The 13,481-nt window shown below is 33.2% G+C and overlaps 1 protein-coding gene across 1 annotated transcript; it reads right to left on the bottom strand.

Annotated features, from left to right (window-relative positions):
• Positions 1-7,540: 7,540 nt before the first annotated feature.
• Positions 7,541-13,457, bottom strand: LOC130623043 (dnaJ homolog subfamily C member 4-like). The gene is made up of 5 exons (XM_057438548.1): positions 10,544-13,457; positions 9,896-9,967; positions 9,670-9,694; positions 9,277-9,361; positions 7,541-8,049 (listed from the first exon to the last, which is right to left on the bottom strand). The coding sequence occupies exons 1-5, from the start codon at positions 11,121-11,123 to the stop codon at positions 7,957-7,959; spliced, it is 855 nt and encodes a 284-aa protein (XP_057294531.1). The 5' UTR covers positions 11,124-13,457; the 3' UTR covers positions 7,541-7,956.
• Between the last annotated feature and the right edge of the window lie 24 nt (positions 13,458-13,481).

Here is a 13,481-nt window from a genome sequence, read left to right on the forward strand (position 1 = left end):
TTATTGATGTAGTTAGGAAGCTAAACACTATTCCTTAAATTCGTGTATTTTATTAGGTAAGAATTATTTTATATATAAGTGAGAAAAGTGTACTGGCTAGCTTGCTATCTCAGTTTTTATAGTCGTGAAGTTACTTAGCTATACAGCTAGCTAGCTACATAAAATAGTGCTTGATTAGAATGCCTTTTTTCTTAAAGGGCCAGCAAAAAATAAACTTTGTCCTGCTTTGTGTAATATTTTCAAAGCTAGATATGGAACGCCAATACTGCCTTATGCTACTTTCTTATTATGCGAGTTTTTAACAATATGATACTTTGCCGTTATATTATCATACTTTAGCATTATATTATGATACTTTGGCATTATGATACTTTGGCATTATGATACTTTGGCATTATGATACTTGGACGTTATATTATCATACTTTGGCATTATATTATGATACTTTGGCATTATGATACTTTGGCATTATGATACTTGGACGTTATTAAACTTGGTTAGGTCCCTGTCCCAGGAAGATCGTTAAAAATGGCTGAAAAGAACATGTGTAGAGTGCTACAAAAACTTTCTGCAAGAAAAGATAACTGCAGACATTGTATGTAAGCTAACGTTAGAAGATTTTGCGCAGCTTGGAATTGTGGATAGAACTTTGGTTATGAAACTAAGGGTTGAGTGCTTAAAATATGGCAGCGAATCTTCAATGACATTACCAGAAACAAAAAAGTATGACATTTCAAAGAACATTCTAGAGAATCTGATTGAAGAGAGTTTTGCTGTTTGTGAAATAGCTGCTATGTGTGTTTCAAAGAGAGCAATATATCGTCGTATGGCAGAGTTTCATCTCTGAAAAAGAAGTTTTCTAGAGATAATTGAAGAAGAACTTGATTGTATTATTTCAAACCTGGTCTCAGAATTTCTATTTAATGGAGAATTAATGCTTAACCAGCTCTTGAAAGGAAGACGTTTACATGTATCAAGATTTCGGCTTAGAGACAGTATCCATCGTGAAGATGAAATTGGTGTGCAAGCTAGGAAAAAAGGTCGACTGAAAAGAAAAATCTACAATGTGGCCGCCCCAAACCACCTTTGACATGTAGATACCAATCATAAATTAGTGAAATGGTATTTCATCGTCTTTGGGGCTATCGATGGCTTTAGCTGACTTCCTGTATCTATAGAATGAATTAGCATTAACAAAGCGGAGTTGGTTTTTTCATCTTTTCTGAAAGGTGTTGATAAATATGGATTACCAAGTAGAGTTCGATCTGATCAAGGCCGGGAAAATGTTCTTATCGCAGACTTTATGATACAGAACCGCGGTGTCAGAAGTCAACGTCAACGTATATAGCGGCTTTGGCGGGATGTTTTTGATGGAGTGCTATCACTTCACTATGAAATATCTTCCTTCATGAAGGAACATGATATTTTGGATCCTTGGAGTCCAATCGATATTTCAGCTCTTTACTACGATTTCTTACCTCTAATTAATAATAAAAATAATAATAATAATTAATAATAAAAAATTAGACGCATGTAGGAACGCTTGGTCAAAACATCAAATACGCACTATCAAAACTTCACCAATACGGTTATGGGTATCAGGACAATTGAATTGTCCCGTAGATGTTGACATTGGAGAATGTATTTACTTTACTTGAGTGAGGGCCTTGATGATTATCGTCCTACACGTTTTTTTTATATATGAAACCTGGCGATGGGACTAGTTCTAAAAGGTTCTTATTTGTAGGCTAAAATTCAATGTTTTTGTTTCAAAAGTTTCTTATTTAGTTCAAAAAATTAATAAAAAATATAGCATTTTTCGTTTCGAAATCTCTTTTATTAGAAAGTTCTCAACAACACAACAGCACAAAATATAAACTATACAACTCAAGAAGAATCAAAAACATAACCCTAGTCCACTAAAATCACGTCCACTCCATTGAAGTCATCTAGTTTGAGGTAATCTTCTGATTTATCTGTGAAGAAGGCCCGGCACTCGTCCAATTTTATGTTTTAACCATGTAATGATTCCAACGTGACAATCATCATAACAAGTTTCTTATTTCAGAAATAGACACAGGATGTAGAGGTAAAGTTTCTTAATTTTTGAAGATTCTACATGTAGGTTTCCTTATAAACATGTTTTTTATAAAAAAAACGTGTATTTACGAGGTGCCTATTGACAAAGTCTCGTCAGATTCATTGAAAATCATTCTGACGGAAACTTTCCCGTTTGAAACTAACCCTGTCAACTATGATTGAAGTATAACTTGATAAATCATTTCTACAATGAAATAAAAGCCATGTACATTGGTTTTAAAAAATATATTTTTTTAAAAAAGGATAGATTCAAATTGAATTGTATTTTCTTACATCCCACCCCTGCATTCTGTAGAACCAATTTTTGTGTCTGATAAGCATACAAATTGAGCACTCCATATTTGATTTTTTTTAATTGGAGTTTCCCTGTTACTTGCAGATTTTCTTTTTCCGTGAGTTCTTCGAGATCCAGAAAAAAGCATAAATCTTTCATCTCTCCTTTGGCTTACCAGAGCATGCGTATACCTGATGTTGAAGCTATTAAAGATGATGTTGATGAAGAGCTTTTGTATCTCCTAGCAGCTTCCTTCAGGCGATTTCGGTCCCCAACAGTGGAAACTCCTACTCTCTTTATTACTTGAATAAATGATGACATCTACATCAATTTTCTATGCATTGAAAGTGTCAATGCAATGAGATGGACCAAGCCTCGTAAGTATTTCTTCTACTACTGTAGCTGTCATCTTGAAAATGCGTACAAGTGTTCCCGCATTAGGGTTAGGGACTTAGGGACAAGGGCAAAGGAGCGCAGGGGACGGCAGCTCCGCACGCTGCGCGCTCAAATGAACACTATCATAATGCCAAAGCATCATAATTTTAAACTATCATAATGTCAAACTATCATAATATATTGCCAGAGTGTCATAATACAATGCCAAAGTATCATAATGTCTTAGTATAATAACGTCCAAGTATCATAATGTCAAAGTATCATAATGTCAAAGTATCATAATGCCAAAGTATCATAATGCCAAAGTATCATAATGCCAAAGTATCATAATGCCAAAGTATCATAATGCCAAAGTATCATAATGCCAAAGTATCATAATGTCAAAGTATCATAATGTCAAAGTATCATAATGCCAAAGTATCATAATGCCAAAGTATCATAATGTCAAAGTATCATAATGTCAAAGTATCATAATGACAAAGTATCATAATGCCAAAGTATCATAATGCCAAAGTATCATAATGCCAAAGTATCATAATGCCAAAGTATCATAATGCCAAAGTATCATAATGTCAAAGTATCATAATATAATGCCAAAGTATCATAATATAACGGCAAAGTATCATATTGTTAAAAACTCGCATAAAAAAACTCGCAGAAAGTAGCATAAGGCAGTTTTTGTGTTCCATAGCTGGACACCCAGCTTCTGTTCTTATGGGGAAAAGAGGTTACTTCTTTCAGATAAAAAGATATATATTGGCACAGGATTTTTTTATACTTTTTCCAGAAAAGTTATGTAAACGTGACAAAAGCTTTTTTCTGCTTGCACAGAACAGTCAGGGTGAACTGATGATTAGCCTGCAACAGAATATATAGTTAGCCGATGCAGGATAATTAGACACTACGCTTAGTATAATTAGTCGTTAAAAGCTTCTTTGTCTCCTTTACAGCTGTGTCTTTTCCATGTTTCTTCTTGAAATCAGAATAGTGTTGTTGTTTACTAATACGACATATTGCTGGCTAAAGTAGAATTAATAACTTTTTTGCACAATCGATTTTTGTTCCTTTCTTGGTTTTAAGTGTGAAAATTTAAGTAAAAAAAACTACTGTATAGCTATAACTACTATATAGTTGTATGAGTTGCTAATTATACTGTACACATTGTATATATACATATTTATATATATATGTATATATAATTATTCTGCATACAGTTATGCAGACCCAATTTTGACGGCTTTGGGGAAAACAGTAACAACCTATATATAATATCGGTAATTATTTTATCGGTAGTATTGATACTAAAACAAAAGAAATAACGACAGTATTGGTAATCAAAGATTTCAAGTATCGTTACACTTTTAACAATGCTAATAATGTTATTGACACTTCTCTTATGATTCCATTCGATAATTGAAATTGTTATTATATGTGGTTTGATAATAAGGTCTTGACAATTGTTATTCGTACAAATGCGGTAATGGAAATGAAAATGTATCGATGCTAATCAAAAAAGTATCGGTAAAATACACAGTTATATTTTATGATTAGTATTAATACAGTATATATTACCATTATTAAGTTTGTTACCGATTTCCCCAAAACCGTCACAATTAGGTTCGGACACTAACAGACAATCCCCTACAACATCCAACATTACAGTGTGCCTCCTCATCAATTTTCCTCACATGGCTTTGATTAACCCAAGCCATGTGAGAAAAATTGCGTCAAGGGGGAATCAAATTCCGTTATCCTGCACGAAAATGCCAGAGTTATAACCACTAAGCTACCGTGCCATTGAAAACGGCTAACTAATCTCTCACTGGCTAATTATCAGTTCTCCTTGAGTGCCTAATTTGCTCACCCAAAGTATTACAAAATATTTTTCTAATATTATTTAGAAAATACTTAAAAAAAGAACATTAATTTATTAAATCTGCAAATTTATCAATTGTGTGCTTACCCTTTTTTTGTTTCAACTTGATGAAATCTAATTTTAAGTTTGAAATTTCCGAAATTAGATATGTTTAACATTTTGGATTTGTCACACAAAACAATGACCAATCAGTTTTCTTAGAATAAAAAATTGCAACAATCCGACTCCTCAAAAGAAATTCAAATATTGAGAAATCAAATCAAAAAAGGATAATAAACAATCAAATTTGTTTAGTTCAAAAAATCGATTTCAACAAAATAAATCCTGTTTTGTTCACAGGTTTCAATACCATGTATCACCTGCTTAATATGTTACTTGTTCAACAAAGATATCAAAAGCCAGTTTATTTAAATGTATATACGTACATTTGACATATATAATATACCTTGTGCATCACATGGCTTTGATTTTTATCTACTTAATAAATTCGCTATTTAAAATAAAGAGGCAAAGAAAGGTTAAAGAGACAATAATTAAACAACCTGGTTTTCATGCAGTTTATGGTAAAATTTCATTCTTGTTTCTTATTTTACAATTTTACCATAAAATGCATGAAAACCAGATTGTTTAATTATTGTGGGACTGTCAACCTTAATCTGTCGAGAACGTCAATAGAAACACTCGATCAAATGCACGATCGTGTTGTCGTCACTGGGAACAAAAGTCAACAAGAAATCATCACTCCGATCATGACATCAATCAAACATCACGCATGTAAAATTGTCAGACGGTCAATTACAACGAAACTCCCATCCTATGGACAATTACTTTAAACTGATGTCACACTCCAAAACAACAAGAAATAATAAACACTCAATAAAGTTAACAAAGGTGAAATTTAAGAAAGCACAAAGTATTTTTTTCTATCAAGGTGCACATATTTACAATAGTTTGTCCAGAGACATCCATTACGAAAATAACGAGAATATGTCTTTAAAGAAATGAGATAATTTCAGCTTTTAACTCTTTAACTTTTTATCTCTAACGTCCAAGTAGTTTCCAGTATGGTTTGGAAAATATATGGTATTATACTATTTTCTATCATGTATTTTTGCTTTTAAAATTATTATTTTATTCTTTCTTAGACAGGACTCGTTTGGAAAGCAGTTATTTTACACTTGTGAATATAAATGTAAACATTATGTATATAAACTGAAACCACCTATCCTGTATAAATATTTTATAAATAAATAAATTTTAAAACGTACTTTCTTTTTCAGATCAGCTGTTATCAAACCATGCACAATCAGCACTTTCAAAAAATTTTTAACAAAAAAGGGCTAAATACTGAAATATTCAAATGCTAATATGTGATTATTACAGAATTAATAAAAAATGAACTACTTCATCATTCAAATTTAGCTTGTTCAAAAGTTATATATTCAAATCGTCAAGTTTATACATAAAAAGATTTGTATTCTGAAATTTTTAGAATTTTTCTGATCAGTTTTAAGAATATCCAGTTAAAGCTTTAAGTGTTATCTTAGAATACTTCATATAGATATGTAAAATTTTTATTTTTATTTATTGAGTTGTATTTTAACATCGCAGATTAGTTACAATAATAATTGAGAATGCTCAATGATTTGTTTACCCCATAATTCTCCATTTTCAAGGTCTACTTCAAATTTTTAAATTTCTTAGGTAATGGCAGAAATCTTCAAGCCGCAGGACTTCTTGTTCAATTTGTAAGGGATTAGCATATTATGCGTAATACATATTATACCTTGTATTATGCAACAATGACTGTCTATACAACTTTTGTTATTTCATCAATTTTTGTTATCAACTCTTTGTGATTTCAGTCGTATTTTCGGTTTTAGAATTGCTCCTTTGGCTATTTAAATTTCAGTTCGCTCGGTCCTTTCTTGCGCATTTGGCCCTATTCGCCGCGTAGTTCAACAACCCCATGTTCGTTTGGCAAAGAAAATTTTTTACTCCAGCAAATACAACCAGCTCTGCGGTGTACCCGCGTTTCTGGAGTCCGTATACACGAGAGGAAAGGGTGTATGAGTACCTTCACCATTTTCTTCGCCCCCTTATAGTAAAGGCTCTACCCTTGTGCACATTTTGTCAATGTTTGCACTGTACATACACGCTAGCTCGGTCGTTAGCCTAGTTTTCTATTTATCCAGATTACCCCTGCGCGCGTGTTCCACGTCTCCAGCAAGGCCCCTTTGCCTTGATTTACATTGGCTACTCACAAACTGTACATTACGTCACTTACCCGAGACGCAGTGGTGCTCTCAACCAATTAAAATCTCACCATTACAGGTGCCTTTCACCTACCAATTTTATTTACCCATAAATCACGTGACTTAGTCTTCTTTAGCAACAAGACAGCACATTCTTTCCCTTTCCTTTTTCACCTCGCTAATCATCGCACATGGTTTGTTATAGATCACTTACCAAATCTGTTAAGCATGGCCAACAAACAAATCGAAAAAGAATTATATAGAGGTAACCCTTTCGTTATAAACAGACCCTTAATGACCGACTGCTTACGCCAGGTCGGGTTGTTTTGATTCTATCATGGGTTAATTTCACTACCCAAGCAGGAACCGGTATAAGAAACATGGTCTGTGCGTCTGAGACTTGGATGAACAAACTACAACAAGACAAGAAGTTAAAGGGCAGGGCACCACCCTACCCTTCCCAGCGAAATGCCAAGCTATTCCACGCGATCTATATGTATTGCTCGCAGGTGACCACCCTTTGATCGTAGACCCGAAAGCCTTTTTTAGTATCTAGGTGCCCTTCCAATGTCTTCATATACCTTTCCCAAATCATAACATTCTGCTCTTTCGACATACCTTTGCTGGATGATTTAGATGTCGTTGATTTTGTGTCGGATATCGTCGGATTTGAGCCCGTGATCTTTTTTGAGCATGCTTTGATTTTTGATGATGTCAGCTGGCCACGCGATTCATTTGATGCATGGTGTACTCTTTTAGGGAATTTCCATTTTTTAGGGGTACCTACGGAGGTACTCTAAAGCATGGACTTGACCGTGAAAATTAACTGCATTTTGAGTGACTCCGTTCTTCTAATTAACTTTTTGATACTAAAGCAGATATTTTGAATAGACAATGAGAAAAACGAGACATCGCCACAGTAGTAGCTAAGATTTAAAAAAGAGCTTCGAAAGATAACTTGGAAAACATGTTCAATAATTCTTTTTATCTCATGTCTTACTGGAGCATGAGAAAGCAAGAATTTGATCAAGCTTTCAAAAATTATGCACTGTAGTTTAGGATCTTTTTATAATCTCTACTTCTTGTGAAGTAGAATACAGCAACCGAACAACTAGAAAACCAACTAAGATATTAAGCCTACTTCTATTCTAAATTGCGTATAGATACCTCCTTCTAACAGGTTCCTTTTTTAGCAGACACCACTTTAGAAAGAACACTTTTCTCAAAAACAGATGCCATTATACCTTTATAAATAGCAGACACCTTATACCGAGAGGGGACACATGTATAAAGCAGACGTCATTTCAAGGCCCGCTCCTCCATGAGTTGACCATTCTTTGGCGGACACGTCCTAAGTACATCATATATTACCTACTAGGTTTTGCCGGCGATCAAAACAAACTTCTCACAGATCTGATTTCAGAAGATGCAAAGTAATAAATTCAGGGTGACCGCTTGTTTTTAAGAAGTAAATTTCAGGAGTTTTTTAACCTTTTGAGAAGTGGTCATGTTTGATGAAAAAAGAAATTTCAATAAAAAAACCATCCGTGTCAACAGCTTTCAAATGCCGTGGACACGGTGTGATAAGGGATCATATTTTTATGACGCAGTAAGAAAAAACACGCAATCTTGTCCCCCGGGATGTTTTCCTTTTGGACAAAGGAAAGTTTGACCCTAAAACTGGCTAATTTCCAGCCTGAGCCTCAATTTTTAAAAAATTATTTCAGAAATGAGGTTAAGATCATTGTCATAAGTTGCACAAACTGGCTAACGTGCTTAGAGAAAAAGGTCAACTCTTTTATGGCTTGTTTTTGTTCGCTACCAAAAATATTTCCACGAACATTCTGATATAATCTATTTTATAGAATAAGGCTCATTGAGAACATATATAACTTTTCCAAGCTAAATTGTCAAAGGAACAGAGTTTAAAAGGACTGACCTCCAAAAAATGAAACTTTAGACATTTTTAGCCTCCGTGATTATCTGAACATTTTGGTCTAATGAGGGTCATTTAAATTTTTGTTCTAAGCCAGTAGAATTTTAAAATGGACTCCTTTTTAGTCACTACTTTTACAACCGAGGCTAGCAAAGTCCGGAACAGTACCAGCGTAGAAGTATCGAATTTTTTAAATGTCGAGTGTTTTGAGCAAAATACTAAAGAATTTTTATTATTATAGCATTATCCTATCCGAATGGTCTCCAGTCTATTAAGACAAATAAATAAATACTTACTTACTAAAACATATTATTTTTTACAAAAAAAGCATTTTGTATTAAAATTTTGGGTTCAGTTGGTTTCGGCAATATTACAATCGATTGTCAATTTTGTGATTTTTGTTTGTTGATACAATGTTCCCAAATCATTTAGTACCTACTTTTTTTAAGGATATCTTTTTGATTTCCGGAAAAACACGTACAAAAATTAAGATTTTAGAAAAATTTGGATTAGTGAGAGTGTAACTTAAAATCACAAGAAACAAGAATGTTTAAGGAATCGACAAGAAAAAAAATTGAATTGATCAGAAATCAGAAGTGATCAAAAGGTAATAAATCAGCTGTTCCGTTTTTATTTTATTTTAACCGATAGAACAATGAAACTTAAAAACAAAAATTCTGATTTGAAGTTGAAAGAAAGTGATTTTTCGAAATAAATTATTTAAAATACTTAATATACATTTGGGAGACATACATTGTGTTTTAACAACAATTTTATGATTTTGCAGCATAAATTGATAACATTTCGTGGCATTTTTTTCCTTAATGACTACCCCAATTTTTTGTATGGAATTTGTACTATTTCAATAGATAAAAGTTTTTTATTTCAGTAAACTTAATCTAAAATTGATGTTTGTTAGAATGGATTGGACTACCATTTTTTACACTTTGCAACATGTTTTCAAATAATTTTGCCACATTTATTGCGATTCAAAATTCATTTTGAGCAAAAACAACAACAATTTATGTCCTCCACAATTTATGTCCTTAAGGTATTACCTTTAATGTGAAATTCCAGCCTGATACTCTTATAACAGTTCAAGTGTTTATACTCAAAGCAAACAAATATGGCTTAGACAAAAATTAAAATTTAAAGAAATAAAAAAAAAACAAAAAAAACGAAAAACCGGGAGTATTTACAGTGAAGAAAAAAATTGAATATATATTTATATATATACATTATTACAATTTCATTTTCAATCACCAAGTTGTTAGCGGCTGAGACTTAAATTAAGAACCTGCTAAGCAACTGGTTGGGCTAAAAATTTGTCTTCTTTATATATAAATAATAACAATAAAATTGTAACAATAGCACTCAAAGATGAAATCTCAAATTTAAATACTACGCTTAAAAATCCTGTGGCCAGTTTAACTTTAAAAAAGGTTCTGGTGAAAAATGAAGTTGCGTACAAGCTGTATAAAATCCAAAATAGTTTATTTTTATATACATATTTCTATTATTACTAAATATTTAAAATATATATATATATACATGCATAACATGTATAAAACTAAATAGCTAATTACTACGTAAAACTCAATTCAAAACAGTCACCAGTGCCCATTTAAATTAAGACAGTACAACAATACCGTGTCACAATTATTTGGCTATTTAATTTATGTACTATAAATGGTTTAAATGTTAACTTGAAACAATTGATGGCTTCCTTTTTTTATTTTTGGTCAAACGTAGACCAAAGTGAAGCACAGTAGCTATTGTTAACAAACTAACAACGGTTAACTGTCTGGACGATCTGTTCTGTTTTTCTTCTGCTGATTCTTCTTTCAGTAACCTATCACGTTTTAATTGTTCATGTCTACGTGCTAAAGAACTTTGATAATGCGACCTTGTCCATTTATCATAACGTTTACTCTCAAATGTGCGATGCTTATATACTTCGTTATGGTGAAAGGGAGATTTATGATCTTTGACTTTTCTAGTTCTATCATAAACTTTCCTTGAATCGATATTTCCTAATATTGCATATGCTTCTGATACAGCCGTAAATTGATTGTGTGAAGAAATAGAGTTTTTGTTTTTATCTGGATGTAAAATTAGGGATAATTTATAATATGCAGCTTTGATTTGCTTCTGAGATGCGTTTGGTGTAACGTTAAGTATACTATAAAAGTCCTTCGTAGTGGTATTTTGCATTGCAGAATTTAACTTGCAATAAATTCTTAGATTCCGACTCCAAGTCTTCCTTATAGATTTCCATATTAGCATTTTTGCACTTTAAAAACACATTCATTAAGTCAAAATTACATAGATCATCAATAATTTTTTACTTTCGCAAATATTAAACCAGGTTTAAGTTTTGAGTTTTAGATAAATAAATGTTAGCCCCTGGTTAACCCAAAGTCATGTAAGGAAAATTGGGGAGATTGCACTGTGCTGACCCTAATATAATCAATCAATCAAACATTTTTTAAAAGATCAACCAAGATACAAATACAAGGATTAAAATACTGATTTACATATTATATCAGGCATGTTGGTTGACCAACTCTGGTGCCCAGTGAAGGCAGGCCTAGTGACAGCACAGACAAATAACAGCACAGCGTAATATCTTAACTAAAAGCTAGGATGTACAAGTTTTAGATATGTAATTTTAAGATTGAATAACTTTTGTAGAACTTTATCTAAGTTCTACTTGTTGGATAAAAAAAATCCATCTTGCAGGAAGGGGAGATTTGCTAAAAAGTTCAAAAATTGGATTTATACAATAACATACAAAAAAATATGTAAATACTTCACACATCTATATAGTAATACGCCAGTTCCGTCTGTCTGTCTGTGACTTTTGCAAACTGGATTATTATCTTCACTATTTTCTTTGATAAAGTCCATAAAACATCGTCCATAAAATTATTCAGTAATTTACCAAACTTTAACGTTAAAATAATATTAACGTCAAAGGAAAGTATATTAAATTAATGAAGCCATTACAATGCACTTAAAACTTAGACGCCAAATAACTTGGAAACGAGTTGGTGACGCGATGTTTTTTCAATGTGTGAGTAAATAAGCACCACCTGGGACCAATTTGGGTAAGTTTCCCAAACCTGGGTCCCCAAATCCGTTTAGGAATGGACGGGTTGATGACGTCATCAAAAAACCTGTAAACTCTAATATCTCAGCAACCGTTTGTCAAAAGTACATTATCCTATACATTTTCTTGATCAGCGTTTTAAGATCTATAAGATGAAGGCAACACGTATACAAATTTCTAAAAAAAAATTTTTGTGTTTTTTACGGGCCTTTGCTGACGTCAGCACAGTTTTTAAAACCTTATATCTCTTTTTGCGTTCCTCGAAAACATAAAGTCAGGGTAAATACCTAATTAGGCAGCATGACCTAATTAGGCAAGTCGTTTAGTTAGGCAACGTCATTATCATCATTCATCATTCTCGGCTTAACGTCCGTTTTCCATGCTAGCATGGGTTGGACGGGGTATATTAATGACCCTCTTCCAATCTGATCTAGACTGTGTTAGATCTAAACTCAACTTCCTCTCTATTAAGTCTGTCCTTATAACCTCCTGCCAAGTCTTTCTCGGTCTGCCTCTGGGCTTTGCCCCAGGAACTATCAAGTCTCTACACTTTCTTACCCAATTATCATCCTCCATTCTTTTCAAGTGCCCCAGCCAATTCAATCTCTTATCTGGATAACATCTTTAATTCTACGGAGTCTTAGCCTGCTTCTTAGCTCATCTGAACTCTTTCTGTCTCTCAGACTGGCATTACACATCCACCTAACCATTCTCATATCATTCCTTTCTAAACGGTCAAGATCTTCCTGCTTCACTGCCTATGTCTCACTACCGTACAACATAACACTTCTTACACAGGCCTCATACAACCTACCTTTTACCTCAATTGACAGGACTCTGCTAGTCAATAAAGGAAGTAACTCTCTAAACTTTTTCCAAGCAGAACCTATCCTGCAAGTAACACTTCTTCCAACACCCCCTTCACTGCCCAACATATCACCTAAGTAACAGAAGTTCTTAACTATCTCTAACATGATGTAAATTAATTAGCTAGGCTAGCTACCCGTAGTCTAGCTAACTAGGCGAGCATAAACTTTCTGTTGTAAATACGTCGAAATCATTGCGTTTCGCAATACAATATTTATGTGAATCAAATCTGTCCACTTTGCAGATAATTTTGACCAATTATCATCTTATTTGCATCGCGGATTGGTAACTTATGGCCCAAACCTTCTGTGGCACTATTTGTTGCTTAAATAATAGATTTCAGCCATTCACGCCGCAGGGGAAAAATTAATATGTTGGACGAAAACGTGGCGGTGTTCACCTAAATAGGAGACACTTGACCTAATTATGTTAGCTATATATTTCATTTTAACATAAAATTCCTACTTGCGCGCGGACATATTTTTGGAAATATGTTCACATAATTTTGGAATCATGATCGCGTAGACTATCCATTCTGAACAAAGATTTTTTGCAATTTTTTCTTAGGAATGTGTGAAAAGCCATTAAACATCTAAAACAACCTATTTTTCCATTGTCCATCTGCCATAAGTGGATTTCTCCACAGGCCTTAGCGACTAGTTTAA

Source organism: Hydractinia symbiolongicarpus, chromosome 13, assembly GCF_029227915.1.
Source record: "Hydractinia symbiolongicarpus strain clone_291-10 chromosome 13, HSymV2.1, whole genome shotgun sequence".
Lineage (NCBI taxonomy): Eukaryota > Metazoa > Cnidaria > Hydrozoa > Anthoathecata > Hydractiniidae > Hydractinia > Hydractinia symbiolongicarpus.